We start from the raw sequence: 24,625 nt of genomic DNA on the forward strand, positions 1-24,625 counted from the left end.
AACTCATACCACTTAAACTAAGTACACATTATAATATTAATTTCATTATTATTTTCTTTTATTCCTCTTTATTTAATTTGCACACACACCGTGTGTGCCCAACCGCTAGTATATATATATATATATATATAAATAACAGTAACAAATGACAATGATGACGAAATGGGCCTGGTCATCGCCGCAATCTCGCCTCGTCGCTGTCGCATCGCCGCCGGACTCAGCGTCGCATCGCCGCAATCATCCTCTGTCCTTCGCCGCCGCGTCCCTCCGCCATCCTTTGTCCTTCGTCGTCGCGTCTCTCTGCCATCTCTCTCAGTTCGTTTGTCTCTCCATCGTGTTCCTTCGTCGAGTTCGCCTCTCCGTCTCTATCAGTTCGTCTTGCATCTCTCTTCTCTTTTGTTAGGGCTAAACACAGATGATAGTGATAGAGAAAGAGAAGAAAGTGAAAAGGGGGAGGGGGTCTCAAATTTTGAAGAAAACAAAAAAAACTAATCAAAATGATCTCGTTTTGGCTAACGCTGCAGGAAGGGCCGCAGGAAATGACGGCCGAGGATCCTGACTCTTTTGATTGATCCGACCCGTTTACAAAGAAAGATAGTAATCTACTACGAGATTATCCATTCCCGCCACTGCCATACAGGAATGGCTCTTTCGTTCCTCTCAGTCTCAGGTCGGCCATCGGCCTCTCTCATCAGCTGCCTCGCCGCCCCTCCAGCTCCGCCGCCACCAAACCCTAACCCAACTGCCTTACCCTCCTTAACCTGCGCCCTTCAGTGCCCTCACTTCCAATCGTACGCACCACCACTTCCCTCTCTCTTTCTCTACACTTGTCGACTCTCTCGGCATCTCATTACAACGACGACTATCGCTTTGTTTTTGCAGGTGTTCTGGTTGCACTCAAGAGTACGATCTCCACCGTCCGATCATCCTCGACGAGGCCACCGACTTCTTCAACAAACATGGCGTATCTGACTTCACCTTCGATACTTGTAGACTCGTATGCCCTCCTCCTTGTTTACTTTCTCAATTGGGTTTTTTCGTAATTAGGGTTTTGATAACATTTTCGCCCTTTACAGTGGGGATGGAGGTGCCGCGCAAAACTCGCAGTTCGGGGCTCATACACCGACCCTCTCATTGGGCTCTATCAAGAGGGTACTCATAATGTAGTTGATATTCCTGATTGTAAAGGTCCGATACTCGAGTTTTTATGTGATTGTGTACTGAAATTTGTTGGGTTTGTCTTTGAATTATATTCTAAGGTTCGTGTTCTTGGTTGTACAGCTCACCATCCAAACATTAATGCTGCTGTTGAACTCCTAAAGCAAGGCTTGTTCTTTGTCCTAAATCTTTCATTTTAATCTAGAATCGATTTTAAAAATGCCACGGGCACATCATAATGGATGTATTTCTGTCTAAAATTTCTATTGATCGTTTTCGATTTAATTTTATTTTTTTAGGTATTGCCGAGTTAAAAGTAGAACCATATGATGAAGACCAGGGGACAGGTGAATTGCGTTATGTTCAGGTGAATAATTGCGTTAATGGCAATACAATTTTCCTGGAATTTTATTATAGATAAAGTTGAGTGGTTGTGATTTGCAATTGTTGCTTTTGTAATGGAAGATGATTTTGTATGCAGATGGCTGTGACCACATACAACACATCCCTTCCTTATGCTGAAAGATATAGAAATGGTCACTACCTGAGTACCTAAATTTAGAATGTGAAACTTTGTATTTGAACTGGTCTGTCCAGGCCTTTTAGATTGTGAAGTCTATTGTTTAATTTCAGGAAAAGTACAGGTTGCCTTGGTTTGGAATTCTAGAGATGAGAACTCCCCTTCCTCGAAAAAGTTAAATGCTTTGGCCAATGTGTGCCCATTCTCTCTCTCTCTCTCTCTCTCTCATTTTTATATTTTCTTTGGACATGATAGTTTATTTTAATTCATTGACTGATGTTCAAACTGTTGTTGGTAGTTCTTATGGAGATATGGTGGGGCAAACAGGAAAGTCCATTTAATTCATTCTGTTTGGGCAAACTTCCAGACTTCAAGTAACAATGTGAGTGTAAAGTGTGTGGGTTTTTGTGTCTGTGCACATGTGTTTACTTGTTGGCGTGGGCATCCATACACTAAGTATGTTTAGTATGAACTGCTTCGTTTGTTTGTTAAAGTGGATATAATTAGCTTGTAATTTTTTAGAATGTTGGTGTCATTGCTAAGATGGTGTTATTTTGATGATCGTTTGGAGGTGGTTGAGAAAGCAACTGAAACCTCTTTTATGAAATGCTCTTACCAAGAACACAATAATTCTACTTTCATAGAAACAAAAGAAAAACTCAGTTCAAAGCTTTCTTTCTCTGTTTGGGTAAAAAGCCTCCTTTCCAACCAAGTAACATAACCACTACCATCTTTAGGAACACTCAAGGCACCCAAAAAAGGGACAGATACACAGCTCAAATATTTCAGTCCATCCAACAGTATATAAGAAGATGATCCAGAGACAGACCCACCCTCTTTGCTCTTGCAACACCAATTAGGAATAGTTTTTCTGCTTTTGATCAGATTATCTACTACAAGAATTTTCACCTGGGATATCTCCCTGCAAAAAAGACCAACTGAGAAAGGCCCTTCAAATTTTCAAATCCCTTTCCAAGGAAAGTGAAGCGTGTCACCTTCCAACTTGTAATAAGACTTCACTTTTAATTTCCTCAATTTGGAGTACCAACCAATGTCATCTTCCCTCGAGCCTTGTACTAAGCTCCTTATACAACAGTTTCAAAAGAATTTGTATCCCCTGAACCTTCCTATCATGTAATGATCTTTGTAACCAACATTGCATGCCATCACCTCTCCCTCTTAGAAGGTTTTTCTTATATGCATAAATAAATATACATATCACGAAGGGAATTTTGAAAAAAGGTTGGGCTATATAGATTGATATTTTTTTCCTCATTAGTGGCCAGCTGGAGCAAAGTGAAATATTATGAGATGTGCATTGTGAGAGCAATTTGTAATGCAAAAATGAAAGTTCATTTTTCTTTTGTATGTTTATAATAGAACATATTACAATGGTGTAATATCCAGGTTCGCTACTAAAATCCTTAACTGACCTGACAAAGTGGCATTCACATTTCACGTAGTTTGCACGGTCATCTTTCCTCTTTTCTTTGTTAAATTATCACTTTATCTGTGTGATCTAGATGTTCAGGACTTTAAAATGTTGTATGAATAATGCAGATAATATTTGGGAATAGGTGGAGGCATCTTTTAGGGGAAAGAGACTTTTGGGAGCGTGTTGGAGGAATCGATGTTTCTTTGGCTCCATCCAGCTTTGGCCAAGCAAATAAAAGGGTAATTAAAGCTTCTAACCCAGAAAACTATTCTTTCTTATTTGATGGAAAATGCATGTATTTTGTTTACTTGATGAATCACTATGAGAAAATAAACTGGGGGATCAAAATGGCATTAAATCCAATCTTCTCCCTTATTTGAAAAGCACTTCACTAATGTTGTACAATTTTGCAATTGGAGTTGCTCTTATCTAAGGCATAAACATATATTTTCGCATTATGAAGGCACAGCTTCAAATTTACTGCCCCGGAGTAATATACTAATAATTAACACGTTCTTTTTTCCTTTTTTCCTTTTTTTTTTTTTTAGGCTTTTGATTCTTTACTGCAAAAGTTACAGAAGTATGTCCACTTTGGTGCATCAGTTGCTGATCTCTATGCAGGAGCTGGTGTCATTGGATTATCTTTAGCTGCCACAAGAAAATGCAGGCAGGAACTGTGATGTGTGAAGTGCTTTGGAGTTCAAGTTCTCATTCTTATACTAAAAGAATATTTTTTTCTTGTTTGCAGAGCAGTTAAATGCATTGAGATTAACAAAGAGTCAAAGCTCTCATTTGAGAAGACAGCTGAGCACTTACCGAACTCTGTAGACAGCAGTATCAGCTGGCACAATGCTGACACTTCAATTGTTAGTGTTTGTCACTTTACATATGTGGTCATATATGTGTCAATTTTCTAGTTTGAGCTCATAGAGATCTCAATGTTTCTTGTGTAATCGGTACGGTCTCAGAAAAAGAAAAAATATGCGCACCATTAGTTAATTTTCTAGTTTTGTTCTTGAAATTTTAAACTACGAGCAAAATTTACTAATTGTGTTTCTTGTTAAGTGTTTACAGTTGAATACTAAAAGCAAATTTCTTGGATTTATTCTTCAAATTTATTTCCTTTTCAGATACTTTAATAATACTGCGTAGCAACTTCTTGAAATTACTATTGCCAAAGTGGATATTGAACAGCTTTAGTTTTGGAAACAGCTGTGCAATAGTTCAGAAACTTGTTTTATGATTCGTTTGTAACTTGCTCAGGACCCTCTTTCTTGGCTGGTGGGATCAGATGTTGTTGTGGTTGATCCTCCTAGGAAAGGGCTGGACCCTTCCCTGCTTAATGCATTGCGAACTATACCATCAGTGGAGAGAAAATTCAAGCCATCTGAAAGGTAGGAATTTCTATGGTTCTTCCAAATTGAAATATAGGAAATAGTGATGATCGCTGCGATAAATCAGAAGCGTGCAGTGTATAATGAATTAGAGCACTCCATGTTATACGCACTGATTATTGTTACTTTTTTGGTGTCATTTCAGCCCTTTGTTAAAGGCCAAAGATGAAAAGAGACCATGGGTTCTACGTGCCAAAAAAGTTTCGGTCCAGATACAGAGCAAAACTACTCAGGAGGAAAGTCAATCACTGCCTCAAACTCTTATTTATATAAGCTGTGGATGGGAAAGTTTCAAAGAGGTACTTTTGGCCTTTATGATTTAATGTGCTTCTCACTAAGAACTGCTCTATAATTAGATCAAGTCCTGCTTTAATTCTCGAACTTGAATTATTGACTTTTTATTAAGCTTCTAATGCAGCAAATTATTTGACAGGATTGCATGTCATTGCTGTCTAGTAAGGCATGGCATTTGGACAAAGCCCATGGTTTTAATTTCTTCCCTGGCACCCAGAGGTATTTGCATTTTTGCGTGATATACCACCTTACATGTGCTTATCAATTTGAGTGTTCCTTGCAAATTTTAGTTTGAATCTTATTTCATGGTCATATGAATAGAAGGCCCTGGAGGTTTGTTAGGTGAACATATGATGTCGAACAGATTAGGAAACTAGGGCTTAAGACTTCCTACAACAGGAATTGTGATGGATTTTGGTTATGGAAAGCTTTTAAGGTTATAGCTGTAAAAGGTAGAAGAAGAGAGAAAATTCTAGGAATCCCACTTAGAAAAAAAAGTTAAAAACACTTTTTCTAGCTGCATTCTAATATATAAAATACAATGAAGACTCTTGTTAACCCTAAACATGTTCATATAAAGCCCAAAGAGTGCCCCATTTGATGTGTTCATAGCAAGGTTGATAAAATCGGGATCTGACGTTGGATCGTAGAATTGGATCGAGGATCGTAAGATCCTACCGAAAAAGACAAATTACATAATAATTTAATTTAAATAAATATTTCTTAAAAAGTATACGCAAAATGAGCCTATATTCTATTAAAAAGAAGTGAAGATATTGTGAAAAATATAGTACTCCATGTAAAATGTACATATAATATTATACAATAGAAAACTCGATCGTAATTGAAGCAAGGAGAAAAAAAATTCTCTCTGTAATATTACCAAAAATAGAGCCGATTTTTGGCAAATACTTTAGATTTACCTGGGATGTTTCCAGTGAGAGGAGGTTGGCCCACGACGCCGAATCCTCTTCCTCGGTGGTCGATCCTTCGAGTTCCAGGAGGAAGCAATGGATCAGAAGGGGCATCGGCGGTTGGGTATTGTGGAGCGTGGCTCAAGCCTTCGGCAGGAAGTTATTTTGGTCGGCTTCGAGGTGAGTTGGGTTCTCACCAAACTGCGATTGGCCTCGAGTGATGAACGAACCCAATCCTTCTTGGGTCGTTTGAACGGCAAGAGTTGAAATGTGGCTATCTGGGTTCGTGATGAGGAGGCTGGTAGGCAGTCGTTTCAGATTGTGGTCACCATTGTAGGTCGTCAACATCAGGTTTTTATCCTTGTCTCAGAGTTTGGGGATGGATGGGAGAGTGTGGCGTTGGTTATTGAGGGCTTTGCTAGAGGCGAAAGTTGGGTTGCGAAGACTCGCGCTAGGACGAGGTTATCAGTGGTGAAGAGAATAGCAACGAAAACTCTGATTGTTATGGATAAACCAGTTCAGGCAATGGCTGAAGAGGGGTGGTTTGATATACTGAATAGGGCTTTGGTGGGCTTAGTGTGTATGGAGGGGGATAAGGGTGTGGGGTTTTCTGTGATGATAGAGTGGGTTGGTCGGTGGTGGGGTGGGGCTCGTCACGCAAGGTGGAGATTTGGCTAGTAGGGGGCCAAGACTTTCTCTTTATGTTCCCCTCTCGTCGAGACGCTGAAAATGTGTTATGACGCCGATGGTTGTCGACAGCCGTGACCTTCATCTGCAATGGTGGTCACCGTCAGTTTTGTCTGATAAGGGCAACCTAACGCCGTCAGAGGCAACCCAATCCAACTGGTTTTATGCTCGTGTTCTAAGGCTTCTACCTATTCTGTTGCGGGTTGTGCTTGGGGTTTTATTTTATTTTCTCAAGCTTTTGGTTTCTTGTATATTGGTGTATGTGGCTGCTATGGAAAAACATAACAGTGATTGGCTTCTGAACTTGGTTATGGAGGCAGCCAGTCTGCTAGCTAGATTTTTGCTTCTGAACGATAACAGATATGTGGCTACTTTGATAGGCTTGTTTTGTTTGTGCTAGCAAGATATATTTTCGCAGATATGATTTAGTTGGTATATTTTGTATAGCTTTGGTAGGGCCTGGGGTATTCTCCTTGTATTCTTGTAAGTTTTCTTGTTTTATTTTATGACTTATTCAAAAAAAAAAAAAAAAAAAAAAAAAAACGGCGTTAGAGGCAACTATGTGGATGCGGGTGTTGGGGCCTTCCAATTCATCTCCGAGGGCTGGCTACGTATAGGGCCATCAGTGACCGTTGTGGTGGTTTTGTGCAGAACGATGAGCTTTCGGCAAATCTTGGCGTGGTCCGACTGCAAGTCCGGTGTCATGGCATCATACCGACTAAGGTTTAGCTACGATGGGAGGATTGGCTATACGTGATTCCTCTGTGACCGGAAGTTGGTTCTACGGTTGCCCTGATCTCGCCGGCGAGGGAAGATCGTGGGGGTTTGTGGTTGGGAAAGGAAAGTCGGCAGGGACGACGTGATGATAGGCGGAATTTTGGGAATGGAGGATCTGGTGGGTTTGATTGCAGATTTGGGGAAGAGAATGTAGGGTTTTGGTTTCAGGGGAGGTTGAAACATTCTAGGCAAAGGGTTTGGGCTGTGGGGCAGTCACATTTGGGCCCAAATAAACGGTGGGTGGATCACAGTAGGGGTTTGGGCCAGACCAAGTCTTTGGTGGAAGGATTGGGCCAAGTGAGGGGTAAGCTGGGCCCTAGTCCTTTTGACCCAGGTGTTATAGAAAAAAGGGTACCTAGCCCACGGGTGGAGACTGGGGTGTGCTCAAACCCATCTCTAGACTGGGTTTTCGGATCTTTGCGTGAGGGTGTTAGCTTGCCACTGCCAACCAGCCATGTTGGGAGTTGGCCATTGGGCGGAATGGTGTCGCAGACCTGGCCAGAGAAGCCCAGCTTGCTGAAAAGGATTCTCCGCCTTGGTTAGCCGGCGGTAGAGGTTAACGCCACACATTACTCACTTGACAGGCAGTTCGAGAATGCCCCACTTGTGGCAGTAACGGCACAGTCAGTGGGAAGAGAGGGACTTATGGAGGAAAATAAGGAAAGATGGGGGTTCTCCGGTGACGACATGTCCATAGGGGTCCGACCATTTGTAACAGATGATGCGGTTCTCGGTTTGCCAAACTCAGATCCAGTGCTTGACATTGACATAAAAGATGCATTTCTAGTTGATCTCCCACCGTCTTCAGATGAAGTGTCTGACTGGGTGTTGACCTGTATTGCCGACGTTAGTAAATTTTGGGGAGTTTTATTTGCTGGCATGAGGCGGGGGCTTTGAAGTTATTTGCCTCAATTGAAACATCATGGAAGGAAGGTGCATAGAGAGACAATCTGCTGGTCCAACGAAAAAAGGGGTTCGGGAGTTACGGAAACTTGAGTGCTCAATAAATTATGATCAACCTACGAGAGGTGAAGAACGATGGGTTAGAAGGGAGTGGGGTGGTTCCTTTTTATTGCCATGCGTTAGAAAATTTTGATTTGGAATGTGAGGGGTCTAAATTATCTGGATAAACGAACGGTCGTTAAGTCCTTTTTAAGGAGTGCTAGGGCAGATGTGGTATGTCTTCAGGAGACTAAAATGGAGGTTGTTGAGCTGGTGTTTGTGCAGGGGTTATGGGGTGAGAGGCATGTGGAGTGGGCGTTCCAACCAGCTATTGGGGTGGCTGAAGGTATTCTCATGTGTTGGGATAGTAGAGTGGTGGTGAAGGAGGAGGAAAAAGTGGGGGGGGGGGGGGGGTTTTCACTATCTTGTTTGTTCAGATGCCTTGAGGATGATTTTCAGTGGGTGTTTATTGGGGTTTATGGTCTAGTTCGGGGTTCAGAACGGGCCGCCTTCTGGGATGAGTTGCAGCATGTTGCTTTCAGATGGGGATTGCCGTGGTGTGTTGGCAAAGATTTTAATGTTGTACGGAGCCCGGTGGAAAGGACTGGGGAAGTCAAGTGGGGAGATCTATGCAGGCTTTTGCTTCTTTTATTGATGAGATGGAGCTGGTAGATTTGCCATTACAGGGAGGAGGCTTTACCTGGTCAGGTGGCCGAGCTAGTTCTCGGCTTGATAGATTCTTGGTGTTTGGGGCTTGGGAGGAGCATTTCTCTTCGACGCTACAGTGCCGTTTGCATCGTCCAACTTCTGACCATTAGCCAGTTTTGTTGGATAGTGGGGGAGTCCGGAGTGGTCCTTCGCCTTTTCGGTTTGAGAACATGTGGTTACGAGCAGATGGTTTTGCTGAGAAAGTGGGTGGTTGGTGGGAGAGTTACAATGTGGTAGGTTCGCCCAACTATTGATTAACTCAGAAATTGAAACTTCTTAAGTCTGATTTAAAGAGGTGGAATTTAGAGGTTTTTGGCCGCTTTGAGGTTCAAAAGACAAATATCTTGTCAGTTTTGCAAGGTTTGGATGCACAGGAACTGGATGGAGATCTCACTGAGGAGAATATGGCAGTTAGGGATGAGGCTCGGCGAGATTATGCGCGAGTAGCTCATATGGAGGAGATTAGTTTCCGGCAGAAATCGCGATGCTTGTGGTTGAAAGATGGGGACCATAATGCGAAGTTTTTTCATTGTATGGCTAATGGTCATCAGCGGGTGAACCAGATAGGGAGAATGCGGGTGAATGGGGTGATGCTTTCGTCAGAAGAGGAGGCTAGGAATGGTATAGTGGCATTCTATCAGCATTTGTTCCGTGATGAGGGCCAGATTTGGAGACCAGGGTTGGATGATGTAGCTTTTGATTCTATTTCTGAGGATGATGGGATCTTGTTAGAGAGACCTTTCACTGAGGAGGAGATCTTGGGAGCGTTGAGGGGATAAGGCGCCAGGCTCATATGGTTTCTCAATTGCTTTCTTTCAGCAGTGCTGGGGAGTGGTTAAAGGGGAGGTATTGGATATGTTTGCATAGTTTCATCAATCTAGGCAATTTGAGAGGAGTCTGAATGCCACTTTCATCGCTTTGATTCCCGAGAAAGGGGGGGGAGAGGATATTCGTGACATTCGGCCTATAAGTCTTTTGGTATTGGCCAAGGTGTTGGCTAACAGGCTTTGCGGGGTGTTTGAGGGGGTTGTCTCAGAATCGCAGAATGCTTTTGTCGGTGGGCGACAAATTTTGGATGCTGTTTTAGTGGCAAATGAGTGTGTGGACTCACAGCTTCGGCAAGGGAAAGGGGGCATTATTTGTAAGCTGGATATTGAGAAGGCTTGTGACAATGTAAATTGGGAGTTTTTGATGTACATGTTGGAGAGGTTGGGTTTTGGGGCACGGTGGCGGTGGTGGATACATTTTTGTATTTCCACTGTTTGGATGTTTGTTCTAGTTAATGGGACACCGGCAGGTTTCTTTCCCGCTTGGAGAGGCTTACGGCAAGGAGACCCCTTGTCCCCCCATTACTGTTTATCTTGGTTATGGAAGCGTTGAGTTGTTTGTTGTCTAGGGCGGTCCAAGGGGGCTTATTATCAGGCTTTGTGGTGGGGGAGATGCCTGCTTCTTTGTTGGTTTCTCACCTATTCTATGCCGATGATGCGTTGATTTTTTACGATGTGAATGTTACTCAGATTGGCCATTTGCATTGTGTTCTGTTATGTTTCGAGGCGGTGTGAGGGTTGCGGGTTAATTTTTCAAAATTGAAATTAATACCTGTGGGTGTGGTGGCTCGTTTACCGGTGTTGACAGCCGTCTTGGGTTGTAAAGTGGCCCGGTTGCTAGTTTCTTTTTTGGGACTTCCTTTGGGGGCTTCTTGTAAGGAGACTAAAGTGTGGGATGAGGTGATGGATCGAGTTCAGTGACAGCTGGTGGGGAGGAAGTGCCAATACTTGTCAAAATGAGAGCGGATTACTTTGATCAAGAGTGTTCTTTCCAGTATTCCGACGTACTTTATGTCTATGCATGTGATCCCTGTGGGGGTGGCTAAGAGGTTGGAGAAATTGCAATGGGATTTTTTGTGGAGTGGGGCTGAGGAGGGTTTTCATTATCATTTGGTGGCTTGGGAGCTGGTTTGTAATTTGAAAGAGTGGGGGATTGGGTGTGGAAATTGGTGGCTTTTAATCGGGCTTTATTGGGCAAGTGGTTGTGGTGCTTTGTGGGGGAACAGGAGAGGTTATGGAGGAGGGTGGTGGCGGCTAAGTATGGGGAGGCCCAAGGGGGTTGGTGTTCGAAGAGTGGTTCAATCTCATGGTCGTGGTTTGTGGAAGGGGATTTGGTTATGGAGGGAGGTGTTTTGAGAAAGGGTTCGATTCTAAGTGGGGATTGGAGATTGAGTTCTCTTTTGGCGAGATCGGTGTTGTGGTGCATGTCTTTGGTGGTCATGTTCCCTCTCATTTTTGCTATTGCTGCTGATGAGGAGTGTCACGACCCAAGCCAGCCCCTATAAGTTTAGCATTGTAACCGACCAGTAATCTTTGGATTACTGAAGACCCCTGAACTAATTAACAAAATTAAGGGGCTAGCGAAAGCATATACATAAATATAGTTGTCTAATGAGCTGTGCTGACTTATGAAATAGAATAATTACAACTTTATACGCATAACCAAAAGTCATTTTTACATTATACCCACACACAAAGTAGCATCTTAAGTACAACCAACAAAAACAAAGAAAGTCTGATATACATAAATAATCAGAACTCATAATACGTGACACTTCAGGAATCTCCACGAGAGGCACAATAGTTGGCTGACAACAGAACACGGATCCAACAAAAGCCTTCAGGCTCGACTTCCGGAATGCCCATCTATACATATATATACAAACAGTGAGTTAAAGCCAAGTGAATAACATTAAGGTAAAGCGATTAGTGAACGAATTCTGAACATATCATAATCTAAAACAGATCATAATATAATCATTCTCATATCTGAACATAATAATGGTACATCTCATAGAACACATCACATATCGTCTTTCGACTAGAGTAATCGGTTCCGAATACCGATTAAACACATATCTCCACAATGAAGTGGCTAACGAGATCTCGTAATCACATATATGTCATGGAACCGCATTAACATGCCGTCCCCATGACTTGGGACTATCTATGATGCCATAATAGATTTCAAACATAGGACATTCGTTCACGTAAACAAATATCATTTCAGAAATCATAACTTATCAAATCACATTTGAAACATAATTCATATGAACATATCTTTATAATAACATTACTCACAGTGGGTTCTTGTAAACGGTCAATTGAACGCCGGACGTTGACCTACAAACACAAAGTGCATAACACAAACATATCTTATCATTACATGTGTTCACATAGCCGTTATGGCTTAGCTCTCTTACTTTAACCTCTTATTCATTCCATACCACATAACTTGTTCATATTGCCCATATACTCGGATTCGACACATATTTTCTAATTCACTTTACATACATCTATTCTTAGCTCATGACTCTTCAATAACTCATAATTCATGTCTACATAAGCTCAGAAATGGATGGAAATGAAATGCAGAACAACTTGTCAAAATGCACTAAAAATGGCCTGGTCGCTCGAGCGCAACATTGGTCGCTCGAGCGGACCGGCCTGTTTGAAAGAGTACTAGTTGGTCTCAATCTACGCTTGAGCCACAACTCCCACGCTCGAGCGGTTCAACAAAATACAAAGGGTTCGCTCGAGCGTGACTTTGGTCGCTCGAGCAGAGCGCTCATGTCTGCAAAATGCTGAGAGCTCGCATTCTCTGCTCGAGCGCAGGTTTCCTCGCTCGAGCGGACTGCGAAATTTTAGATTTTCAAAAACAGAGTTTTGAGCTTCCAAATGCAAATTTCAAGGGTAAACTCGTGCAAGGCTTGTTCAAAAACTTGGAAAACTTAATCATAAACATGAATATATGATTATTTACGCACCCTTATCTCAAAACTCATGGATTTAGCCAAAATTGAGTTGAAACTTCCATGTATATAAGTTTTATAAACTCTTCTTCTTCATCACCATGGTTTTAAGAAAATTAAGCTCAAAGCTCCATACATGAGAGAAATCCTTTTCAACACATGAATTTAAACTTTAAAACATGATGAATTATACATGCATGTGCCAAATAATTTATGATAACAACTTAGATGCTCAAGATTAACTCATCATGGCAAACCATGGCAAAATCGTGCATGCATGTACTGTGAATTATGTAGTTTATATTATTCATTAAGGATAGTTTAGTACTTTAGGTTGTTAGGGTTTCATTCTATTAGCGCTTATATATTTGTACATCTTTTGATTAATCAATACACACAAGTTTTCTCATCTGTTATCATGGTATCAGAGCCACGTTACAGATGTTAGCATACCTTTCGCAGAAAGCATCGCAGCCCCTTTCTCTCTCTTCGCAAGGCCTTCGCCGGGGGTTCTCTGTTCTTGTCGTCGCACTTCGAAGCTCGACCCCTCGACTGGTACCTCTGGTTCGATCGATTCTGTGTGACTCTGCTTGGTAATCTGTCTCTTCCTCTGGTTCACACGATCAAAGCAAAGTCTGATCTTGTGCTAGACTTCGCTCCAGACCTGGTATTTGAAATCGACTTCGCTTTAGACTTGGGTTTAGGTTCAGTTTCTCTCTCTCTCTCTCTCTTTGCATTGCCTTGGTTCTCTCGCTGATTGCTATTTGAGGATGATTGGGTCACAATGGTTATTATAAGTTTGGCCTCACTGATTATTTAATTATAGCAATAGTAACTCTGGATACTTAATTGTGGCTCTGCTTTGACTATACTGTGTTGCCTAATTATAGTATCATGGCTGATGATAAATTGCAAGCTATTACTACTAAATTAGATGGTACCAATTATTCTTATTGGTCTCATGTAATGAAAAAATTTATAATAGGTAAAGGCATGTGGAACTATATTATTGGTATGACTATTAGACCTATGGAATCTCAAGAAACTGAGGCCGATGTTGCTAAATGGGATAAGGAAAATGCACAAATTCTTACTTGGTTTCATAATTCAGTTCAAACTACCATTGGTATGAATTTTTTCAAATATTCTACTTCTAAACAAGTTTGGGACTATTTGAAGACTATGTACCTTGAGTCTAACTTTGCAAAACAGTATGAACTTGAGATGTCTATTCGCAGTGCTAGTCAGAAAGATAAATCCATTAAGGAGTTCTACAATGAGATGACTACTTATTGGGATCAGCTTGCTTTGATGAAACCGTCCGATTTGCAGTTACTTGACAGCTATATCAAGTATCGGGAGAAACAACATCTTGTTCAATTTCTTATGGCCCTTCCTGATCATTTTGAGCCACTTCGGGGAGCTATTCTTCATCGGTCTCCCTTGCCTTCTGCGGATGGTGCTGTCCGTGAGCTTATTGTGGAAGAAACTCGGTTTAAGGTGGCTCATGGTACTCCTGCTTCCCAGTCAGTTTTTGCCACTCCTCCGCTCTTGCCCACCCCATCTTCTCATTTATTTCAAATTACTGGTAAGCCCTAGCCTCGAGTTTCCATGGATGAGTGTAGCTTCTGTCATCAGAAAGGCCATTGGAAACATGCATGTCCTAAACTTTTGCAGCCCAAGGGTCGTTCATCTGGTTCACCATTCGCTGAGCCGACATTTTTAGGATCTCGCTCATTTGCCACATTTTCTGCACCAGTTTCTGAGAATGATCCATCTTCCAATATGCAGTCTATGTTTGAGCAGTTCAAGTCTTTCATGGTGGCCAATCCAAATCTTTCGTCCCAATGCCTTCGCTATGACTACGACTCAGTTCAGTTTGTCTGGTTCATCCTCTTCAGGTAATATCCATACTTCGTGGATCTTTGATTCTGGTTGTTCACATCATATGACCCTTGTTGCATCTCTCCTCAGTAATTGTGTCTCTCCTTCTTCTTCTATCACTATTGCTACTGCTAATGGTTCTTCTATGCCTGTACACTCTGTTGGTTCTATTTCCTGTTTCTATTTGTCTCTTTCTCCTATATTTTATGTGCCTCACCTCTCACTCAATCTTATTTCTATTAGTCAATTATCTGATTCCGGTTTTGACGTTGTTTTTTCTTCTTCTCATTGTGTTGTACAGGACCGGGTATCCAAGAGGCAAATTGGGATCGGGCGTAGAGTTGGAGAACTATATATCTTGGACAACTTGCATGTTCCGCTCGAAGTGTCTTCTCCTGCATTGTCTTCTTTTTGTTTAAACAATAAGTCTTCTTTGTTTTATATTTGGCATTCTAGGTTAGGTCATCTGTCGAGTGATCGGTTGAGGATGTTAGTTAGGTCTGGACATTTAGGCAATTTTTCCATTAGTGATATTTCTGAGTGTCGTGTTGTAAACTGGTTAAAATGTCTGCTCTTCCTTTTAATAAAAGTAGTTCTATTTCATCTTCTCCTTTTCAATTGGTCCATACTGATGTTTGGGGTCCTTTCCCTATAGTTACCAAGGGTGGTTCGCAATATTATGTAGCTTTTTGTGGATGATTACAGTCGGTTTACTTGGGTTTATTTGATGACTCGAAAATTTGAGTTTTACAAAATATATTCTAATTTTCACTCCATGATTCGCAGTTAGTTTTCTACCACCATTAAAATTCTTCGTTTTGATTTGGGGGGTGAGTATTACTTGTCTGAGTTTGAGGAGTATTTAGCTACTCATGGAACTATTCATCAGTCTTCGTGTTTTGACACTCCTGCACAAAATGGTCGAGCTGAGCGCAAATATCGCCTTCTCCTTGATACAGCTCGCTCTTTGTTGCTCTCATCTTTTGTCCCTTTTGTTTTCTGGGGAGAAGCTGTGCTCACTGCTGCATATCTTCTCAATTGGATGCCTACTCCTCTTCTCTCAGGCTTATCTCCGTATGAGCGTCTTTTTGGTATTACTCATTATTCTCTTCTTCGTATTTTTGGTTCTGCATGCTTTGTGCTCCTTCCTAAACGGGCACGCTCTAAGCTTAGTTCTCGTTGTGTCCTATGTGTCTTTTTAGGGTATGGCATTAATCAGAAAGGTTATCGGTGCTATGATCCTGCCAACAAAAAGCTATATGTGTCTAGGCATGCCCTTTTTTTAGAAAAACTACCCTACTACACTATACCTTCCACCCCTGTTCCTATTACTAAGGATGAATTGGTTCATGTTGACCCATTTCCTCCTAATGTTTCTCCTGATGAGTTTGTTTCTGACCTTGAGGTCTCTATTTTGCCTCTTACTAGCACTTTTAATACCTCTCCAGTTACCTCATCTCCAGCTCCCGCTTCTCCTGCTCCTCTTATTGTTTATCAACGCCGCAAAGCACTTCCGAGCTCGCTTGTCTCTAGCTCTACTGTCCCTCCAGCTGTTTCTTTGGATCCTGCTCCTTCTGCACATTGCTTCCCAAAACGAGATCATCATCCTCCGAACTGGTATGGTTTTGGTAATACATGTTTTTCCCTTTCCTATCAGTGTTTTCTTTCTTGTTCAAAATGATGAAATTAAACAAAACTAAGCATGCATGTATGAATTACAACTCAAATCTTCATTCTAGGCTCATGGTATGCAATTAAACTCTTATTCTTCATGAATCATGGATTAGATGCTCACCAAAAGCCTTCAAATACACAAGATTCTTGCCAAATTTGAGCTATTCTAACAAAATCTTCAACTTCTACTTTGAATCTACACTTTCTCTCTCTAACATACGAGTTTCTCTCTCTAAAATGTATGAACTCAGATTTTGGCACTAAGAGGTAAAAGAATTGAGCTCAAGAATGAGCTTAAAGGGTCATATATATAGTCATGATGCCACAATACATTAATTAGAACATAAGGCTTGCTAAACGCAACTTAATTTACCAAACTGAATCAATTTTTAATAAAATTTGCCATAACTTTCTAAAAATTCTGAATAATATATAGTGTAACCAAATTTAGTTTCAAATATCGATAAGACTTCCAATCATCATATCGAAGCAGATTTCACAACAGATATTACTACGAGTAACAGATAGAAGCCAAATATCATACAAAATACATGATAAATACATAATTTATTTTAGTCCCCTCATTAGCATCTTTAATTACGGATTAGTAGCCATTTGCGGATCGGGGATGTTACAAGAAGTTAGTTGCTTCGGTTAGGGTGAAGCAAGGGGATTCAGTTGTTTGGAATATCCATTTACGATGTGATGTTCAGGATTGGGAGATCGACTACTTGGTGGATTTTCTAGGCTTCTTGTATTGGTTGCAGAATGGGAGGGGAAAGGTGGGATTCTTTGGTTTGGGATGTTCGGAGGTCCAAAGGTGTTTTCTTCGTATCCTCATTTTATTGGGTGCTTGTAGGGGGTGTTGGTGGTGTGTTTCCTTCGAAAGCCATATGGGCAACAGGTTCTCCTTCCAAGGTTGCTTTCTTTGTTTGAACTGCTTTGGGTCGTATCCTTGCTCTTGATAATTTGATTCGACAACGACATGTGTTGGTGAATAGGTGTTGTATGTGTTACAGGAATGCGGAATTGGTGGATCATTTGCTTCTTCATTGTCCGGCTATGTCTAGATTGTGGAATTACATTGTTGCTTTGTTTAGCTTAGTGTGGGTGCAACCGGGGTCTATTTTGGGGGTGTTACAGAGTTGGGGTGGGGCTAGAGTGGGGAAGAGGCGCCGGAAGGTTTGGGTGCTTGCTTCCCATTGTTTGCTTTGGTTGGCCTGGTTAGAACGTAATAGGCTAGTGTTTCAGGATGTGTGTCACTCGGTCTTTTGGTTAGAACGTAGATTGTTGATGGTGTTGCATAGTTGGGTTACGAGTACAGTTGATCCCGATGTTTTGGTCTTTGTAGATTTTGTGGAGAATTCGATTAGTTAGTTTTGTTTTAGTCCCTATTTGGGTCGCATCTTTGTATTCTTTGCATTGTCTTAATGCTTTCTAATAAAATCTATTTATTTATCCAAAAAAAAAAAAAAATAGAAAACTCGATGGTAAAAGTTTTGTATTTCATCAAAAAAGAAGGTGAAGAAGAAGAATTCTATAACAAAATATTTTACAGTCTACAATAATGCATAAGAAGTGAAGAAAAAATATTTAACAAAGTTGGATATGAAAATAGATTAAGAACTCAAAAGAGCAGCTTAACTGAATGATAAGATTTGTCGTTAGCATCCCAGGTGGAGCGGATTCAAGTCACAAAAATAATCTCTCAAAAAATTAGGATAAAGTTGCAATCATCTTACCCTCCTTAGACTCCGCTAAAGATGAGTTTGTTTTTCCAATCAGTTAATTTTCTTAAATTACCGCAATATTTGAATGTTTGTTTCTTAGTTTGTTTTTCTTAGTCTATTTGATTCAATACTACTTAATTTTTATTATTTATTTTGACCACATAAATTGGTATTTAGACAACAAATACAAAATTTACAATAAAATATGTCATACAATAGAAAACAAAGCTTGTAAATTGGATTGAATAGGATCGGATTCGGATCGGGATTTCACGATCCTATAAAATCCCATTACCAGGATCGAAAGATCCTACCTAGAAAGAATTTTTTACACGATCCGGATCGATTGTACTCAAATGAATCATAAAATCGCAAGATCCGGATCAGGATTCTGATAACCATGATTCACAGTTTTTAAATTATACTGCCTTGGTAGTTTTAAAGCAGTTCTTCTGTAATGGTCTTAGTTTGTACTACTACATTACATCCATTATTTATGCACTAAACCGTCCATTAAAATGATGTGGCTTATGGTTGCAGCATTGAGGTGTTGGCCATTTTCAAAAGAGGCCCCAGGGTAAGCCTGAAGAAAAAGAAATCAGGAAAAAAGAAGAAGAAATCCTCATGAGCATCTAGTCATGGAACCAGCATTGAAGTGTTAGCAATGGTCAGATGGAAGTGCAGAGTCATTTCATGAGAAGGGGAGGGTGGGGGGCATAAAAGGAGGAAGAAATCCTTGTTTAGTGAACAGAAAGAAATTGTAAAAAATGCCATCTTTTTTTCTCTGCTGTAATGGTGAAAAAGCAATTTGTATATTATTGACTGAATAATGATAACTTGTTCTCTTCAAAATAAATCAATACAGAAAATAATAGTAAAATAAAATAGTGAAAGAATGTGATGTTTCAGGAAACCAATATTGCGATTTTGTTTGCTTAGAGGGATTCAGTTCCCTTTTTCTCTTCCCTTGGACTTTGCCAGATGAGGAAAGGCACTCAAAATATTGTGGGCCCTGAGGTCTTGCCTGGTCAAGATCCCCACCACTGGAGACGCCTGCAAAATGGATTATGCATCAGGTCAGTAACTTTTCTTCATAGCAACTCTATGGTTCATAAAATGACTATCTTGGTTCTTTTGTGTGCAAAGTCTACCTTTTCTGTTATACAACAGTTTTTGCCAAGAAGTTTATCACGGAAATAATGTAGCTAGTCATGAAACTTTGGACTTCAAAATTAAAACATCAAATAAACCTCATTTTAACCTTTAATGTGTTATGCGTTGAGGTTAAGCGATTGAGATTATGTTTGATAAACTCACCCCAGCTGCTTGATATTCCGGTACAATGAGCAAGTGGCGGAGCCCTACTTGCCTGAAGAGCACCAGAGCTTTTGCCACTGACATGCTCTCCATCACTGTGTAAGGTGTTCTGTTGGCAAGAGGATGCAAATCAATATTCATGTCCATTTCATCCTTTGTCACAGTCACTTCCTCAATATTGCCCTGCCTTTCAGCCAGATCAACTGAGGTAAATTTTTCGCACACTTCCCATTCCTCTGTTCTCCTTTTTTCTTGCAGGAACCACTTCTTCTTGAGTGCTAAAACTAGGTGACCTCTCAGAATTATCCCATGCAGTTTAGTTGCCCCAATTGCGAATCCAACTGGCGGTGGCTCTTCATCTACAACAGGGAACCCATTGTGTGTAGTGTTTTTCAGGAGATCCACGATGCGACCTACCTTTTCAATTCCGTTTAGGGTAACTACTGGTGGCTTTGCATCAGCAAGATCACCAACGGTTATATTTCTCATCCATGGCTCAGGATGTGCATCCAAGAAAGGAAGACCTTTCAGGTCTAGAATAATCTCATAAATACTTGGGTTGAAGCAGTCTCCAACAGTTTTGGCAATTAGAAGAACAAGCATTGTTATGGGCAATAAGAGCAAATTGTTGGTGAGTTCAAGAAATATAACACAAAGGGAAACAGTCATCCTCATTGAACCAGCCATGAGGGAGGCTGCACCGAGAACAGAATAAAGCCCCTGGTCAATGTTTGTGTAGGATTCCATGGCAATACCAAGTATGCGGCCATAAGCTGAGCCCATAAGGATGATGGGGAGGAAGAGTCCAGAGGGGACAGCAATGCCAAATGTGAAGAGTCCCAGGATGCAATACAGTGCAAAAAAGATAATGAGAGAAAAGATATGAAATTCCTTGGGTGTGTTAGTGGAGAAGATGTTCCTGACAGCATCATCGTTGGTAGTGAGGAGGAGAGTAGCTAAGTCATTGTAGTAGCCAGTTGGGCAGTTAAATTGCTTGAAGTTGCCTGCTCGTCCAGTGGTGGGGCATGCATATTCCGGATTGGAGGAATCGCAGGGTGTGCAACTGGCAAGGAAAGGGAGTCCATATAGGCAGGCTGAGGTGAACAATGAGACAGTGAGACTTAGGAGGAGCTTATATATTTTTCCTTTCCTGCAACAAAATATTATATTGATGGTTAATAATCCAGGTCGTTAGCCTAAATAGTCAGAAGGGGGTCACTGTTGTGTTTTTTGGACAGCGGATGAGTTTTGATTGGTAAACAGAATATTTGTTTGAGGTTGATTTTGAAATTTGGATAATTGATGATATCAAGTTGGAGGAAACTTGATCAATTGGATCTGGGGTTGAAAAGGATATGAACACGGATGAGGTTGCTTACTCATTTATGAGATTGTAGAGTCTGAGGACCTTGTGGAGAAGATAGTTGTATAGGCTTCCCAAAACTCCGCCAATGACTCCAATAACAGTGACAGGGATGATGTCCATGACATTGTATCTCACGGTAACACCACTCACATCAAACATGATTAGCCCTCCCTGCCCAAATAGTCCACAATTTCCGGAATTGCAGAATTCCATGGAAGCCCTGAGGACCACCACCACAACTGCTGTGCTGAAGAAAGTTCTCCAGAGGAGGGCACTTCTCCACCATGTTGCCACCTCTTCAAGGGCAAACAGGACACCACCAACTGGGGCCTTGAAAGCTGCACATACACCTGATGAGGCACCGCAGGTGATTAGATCTCTGCGGTCCCGATCATTATTGAAGTAACGGAGCCAGCACCATTTGATACGGTAATTGTCAGGCCCCCCTTGGCCTAGTAAGGAAGCTATGCAACTGCCAATGTGCACCAATGGCCCTTCTTTACCTAAATCTAAGCCTGCAGAAACAGCTCCAATACTTCCTATGATCTGTAACAATGAAGAAATTTCAAGAGTTCTGGCTGATAGACAGGTATGAAGTAAAACCCTTGTCATATTCAAATGTTGATTTGATTCTGCAGAAACTTCATTAGTTTGGTTAGTTTATACAACCACTAAATTCTTTCCTGAAAGATTTCCTAATATGGACTCGTGTCAGATATCTATCTGTATAGTATATTTAAAATTGTGAGATGTTTTTCATTTTTTCTCCTCCAAAGTTAGAAAATAACTGTTCTAGAAGCTAGTTGCAAATATACTTCAGGGTACGCCATTGCATGTTTCTTGTTAAACCAGTAATAGTTATAGAAAATTACATTAAACGGTCATTTTCCAATTGAAATTGCACAAAAAAATAATAAGATTGTGTTTACTTACAAGCAAGAACAAATATAAGAAAGTCATAAAGTGTACATCTCATTAGATCTAAGATCGTTGACCCCTTTCCAGATCTAAAAAAGCTCACTAAGAAATTATGCTACAACTTTGGTACATGAGTAAGTTTTATCTTCAGAATTGGACTGGACAGTTCAGCCCAAAAGCTAGTTTATAATTTGATCCCAAGTAAGAAACAAGTATTCATAGTGCCCTCCAAGTGATTGTAGAATGTCACTCACCTTGACAATCAATGTTGTAGCACCGAACATGTTGGGAGTGTCTACCCCATTGAGATAAGCTTTGATTTCTGGGATACCAGGTCCAGCTGCAGTGGGTGCGAAACACACACAGAGAACAGCAGCAACCATGGTCAGAATAAAATTAACACCAGTAAAAAATATAAATCCCATCAGGTACCTGCATACACCAAGATGATTGCCAAAGCATTTCTCAATTCCCAGCTCTAGCAAAGGTAAACCTTTTCTTTTTTGGGGGTGAAGGATATTTGAGAATTATCTGTTAGCTGAAAATATTTAAAAATGAGTTTATTAATTTAGTGCAAGGATATAACAATACCTTTCTTCTTCTATGTAGCGAACCACGGAGAGAAGCTTGTACCCTGCAATATTCTCAACTGCAAGATTGATGAACGTGGCAATTATGCCAGTTAGAAGCCCAACAAGGAAAGCCAGCGTCCATTTTAAGAAAATATACTGCAATACTTGGACTTTTGATCTGCTTCTCCAGTCATGCTTGAAGAGATCATTCTCATTGATCCTGTATAAAAAGAATTTGCTGCATAAAGAAGAATGTGAAGAAGAAAAAGGAACATTAGAATCCAAAAACAGAGTAAGATGTTTTTACTCATAGTCCAAGCTCTCAATATGAGAGACCTTGGCTCCAACCATGGCTAGTGGAGTGGAGGAAAGCGCTTGCTTTCTCTTTATGAGTGGCTGGTGCAGGGAATTGCTTTCTGGGTCATTTTCCACTTCATTTTCTTGAGCTTCCATGTTGTAGGTGGTGGTTTCTTTTGCTGATTGATTCAAATCTTCCTCCATTAAGACACTTGAAGTAGCAAGAGTAAGAGACGCTTGAACTCAGAATTATAGAGAGCTGAATTCATGCGGTCTATATTTCCGTGCTTGTCTTCTTTTGGTTAATATATAGTATATATTACACATAAATGCTTGTTTTTGTTTGGTACGAAAGTGCCATTGGCTATCTGGAGAGTGGTAATCCTCAAACAAAAATGAAAGGAGAAAAAATAATTTGGGGGTTCATTTAAATGAGGTCACATTATGTTTGGATGTTTGGCAATAAATGATCTTATCTCTTTATGTGAAAGGGTAATTATTGTAACATGAATTTCCTCTCAAATATCATTTTTTTTTTTTTTTGATCAGACTCTCAAATATCATTTGTAATCTCACTTTTTGTACTTCTTTTAATGTTATTATGTTCAAATTTTATACATTTGTAAAGAGATTTGTGTAGAGTAAAAGAGAAAGGGATTTGTAAAATATTTTAAATTTTGTGATGTCAAATTGCAATTCCACCTGTCACGTCAATTGTCTGAAGGCCGCGTGTATAATTGTGGCTGCAAGAGATCATTCAGATCAACGGTGCCAATTCAATGGCCCTTCAGTTATTTGATGAGCCGTTTTATCTAAATATTTTTTTTAATTTTATTATTATTGTGGATATAATCAGAACGCATCAATGTCAGCAGTAGGGTTCCACATGTTTTTCGTGTTCAATCATATGAAAGGATTGGCATGATTAGCATTTTTTAATCAACAATTGAATGTTATATGAATGAAATTGCTACACATGCACATAATTAATTACTTTTTATTAATTTTGGAAGAGTTTAGAAAATCTTGTTCTACGTAATTGACACAGTGCTAGCAAAAATTTAGTTTGGATCAAATCAATAGGGAAAAGTCACAGGAAAAAATTAATTTTCACAAACAATAACTTAATCAAGCATTGTAGTTTTGGTATCTTATGCTTGGACAAATTTAGTAACTTCTTTGGAGGTTATAATGTTAAGAAACAAGTATAAAATAATATTTAAACTTGTCCCTTAATTATAAGAATCAAATTACAAGTTTAAATAATATCACAATCGATAGGGCCAAACTAGGTTACAAATGCTGAATTATAGATAAACTACTCCTGAGTACAAGAACTATTCCTAGATAAGTTACACTTACTAGATTTTACATGAGTTGTGAATTTGGTTGAAGGTCCTCTCCTCTTTGAATTTTCAACCATTATATAGCTTCACTAGTCATGCCATGTTGCCACGTGTCCATTTGTTGGCTTCTTTTATCTTTTCATGATCTGTAATTGTCTTGAACTTTCTTATTTCCTGAAACTGTCATGTGCCACATCCTTGATTTTCTTTCTTGGGCCATGAACTTCGTGTCCTTGACTCTTAGACCTCTTTTGCATTGGGTATAAAATTTTCCAATAATTCAAAAACTCTTTGATTATAATTTTTATAAAAGTTATTTTGTGATAAATCTTCTTTTAAGAATTTTTATTTCATCTAACTCATATTCTTTTTGAGTATTCCATTAAGTCCTGTTTAATGTAATATGACTAAATCATCCTTTCGAATTTTTTGCACATGTTTATATTATGAAACTAATACATAACAATAGTCTCCCATTGTATGGAGAAAATCTCTCTCTCTCTCTCTCACATTCTAAAAAATAAATATTTCCCTTATTCTAAGAAGAAAATATCTCCTACATTCCATAGAGAAAATCTCAAATTATGAATTTTGAATCCTTTTATAATTTAAAAATTTTAAAAATAACATAACAAAAAATCTAAATGAAAATTAAAATACAATATGAATGTTCACAGTATACAACAAACATACAACTAATTTTTGAAAAAAAAAAAACACATACTAAAATACAATGTGAATGTTAACAATAAACAATAAATATATAACTAACATTCAAAAAAATAAAATTCATACCAAAATACAATATGAAGGTTCACAATTTATAATTAACATACAACTATCCTTAAAAAAAAATAACTCATACCAATGTAAATATTTACACTACAACGTGA

General features: G+C 39.8%; 2 protein-coding genes and 1 long non-coding RNA gene across 13 annotated transcripts; 2 read left to right on the top strand and 1 right to left on the bottom strand.

The window, feature by feature from the left end:
• The first annotated feature begins 140 nt into the window (after positions 1-140).
• On the top strand, positions 141-18,970 carry LOC114256493 (S-adenosyl-L-methionine-dependent methyltransferases superfamily protein). Of its 8 annotated transcripts, XR_014348881.1 has the most exons (17): positions 151-371; positions 525-791; positions 883-997; positions 1,077-1,188; positions 1,282-1,326; positions 1,458-1,525; positions 1,640-1,694; positions 1,792-1,871; positions 1,977-2,060; positions 3,239-3,352; positions 3,662-3,780; positions 3,862-3,979; positions 4,377-4,507; positions 4,653-4,806; positions 4,941-5,020; positions 14,814-16,129; positions 18,457-18,801. XR_014348881.1 is itself a non-coding variant. In XM_082902270.1 (16 exons), exons 2-16 carry the CDS (start codon positions 643-645, stop codon positions 18,542-18,544), a joined length of 1,512 nt encoding a protein of 503 aa, XP_082758396.1. In that variant the 5' UTR covers positions 154-371; positions 525-642; the 3' UTR covers positions 18,545-18,970. The 8 variants fall into 8 exon arrangements, 5 of the variants coding, with proteins under 5 accessions (XP_082758393.1, XP_028051990.2, XP_028051966.2 ...); XR_014348892.1 differs by lacking the exon at positions 14,814-16,129 and adding an exon at positions 18,826-18,970 and having other exon boundaries at positions 141-791; positions 18,457-18,711; XR_014348880.1 differs by having other exon boundaries at positions 141-791.
• On the bottom strand, positions 18,710-22,664 carry CLC-B (chloride channel B). 4 transcript variants are annotated; one of them, XM_028196121.2, is made up of 7 exons: positions 22,397-22,590; positions 22,109-22,309; positions 21,950-22,015; positions 21,772-21,857; positions 20,613-21,231; positions 19,234-20,383; positions 18,710-18,969 (listed from the first exon to the last, which is right to left on the bottom strand). In XM_028196121.2, exons 1-7 carry the CDS (start codon positions 22,588-22,590, stop codon positions 18,862-18,864), a joined length of 2,424 nt encoding a protein of 807 aa, XP_028051922.2. In that variant the 3' UTR covers positions 18,710-18,861. The 4 variants fall into 4 exon arrangements, with proteins under 4 accessions (XP_028051922.2, XP_028051933.2, XP_028051938.2 ...); XM_028196132.2 differs by lacking the exon at positions 21,950-22,015 and having other exon boundaries at positions 20,613-21,145; positions 21,772-21,949; positions 22,397-22,664; XM_028196137.2 differs by lacking the exon at positions 21,950-22,015.
• LOC114256527 (uncharacterized) lies at positions 21,051-23,052 on the top strand. The gene is made up of 3 exons (XR_003627228.2): positions 21,051-21,188; positions 21,852-22,004; positions 22,127-23,052. It is a non-coding gene; the product is annotated as an uncharacterized LOC114256527 (long non-coding RNA).
• The last annotated feature ends 1,573 nt before the right edge of the window (positions 23,053-24,625 follow it).

This window comes from Camellia sinensis, chromosome 1 (assembly GCF_055761805.1).
Source record: "Camellia sinensis isolate YWXY chromosome 1, ASM5576180v1, whole genome shotgun sequence".
Lineage (NCBI taxonomy): Eukaryota > Viridiplantae > Streptophyta > Magnoliopsida > Ericales > Theaceae > Camellia > Camellia sinensis.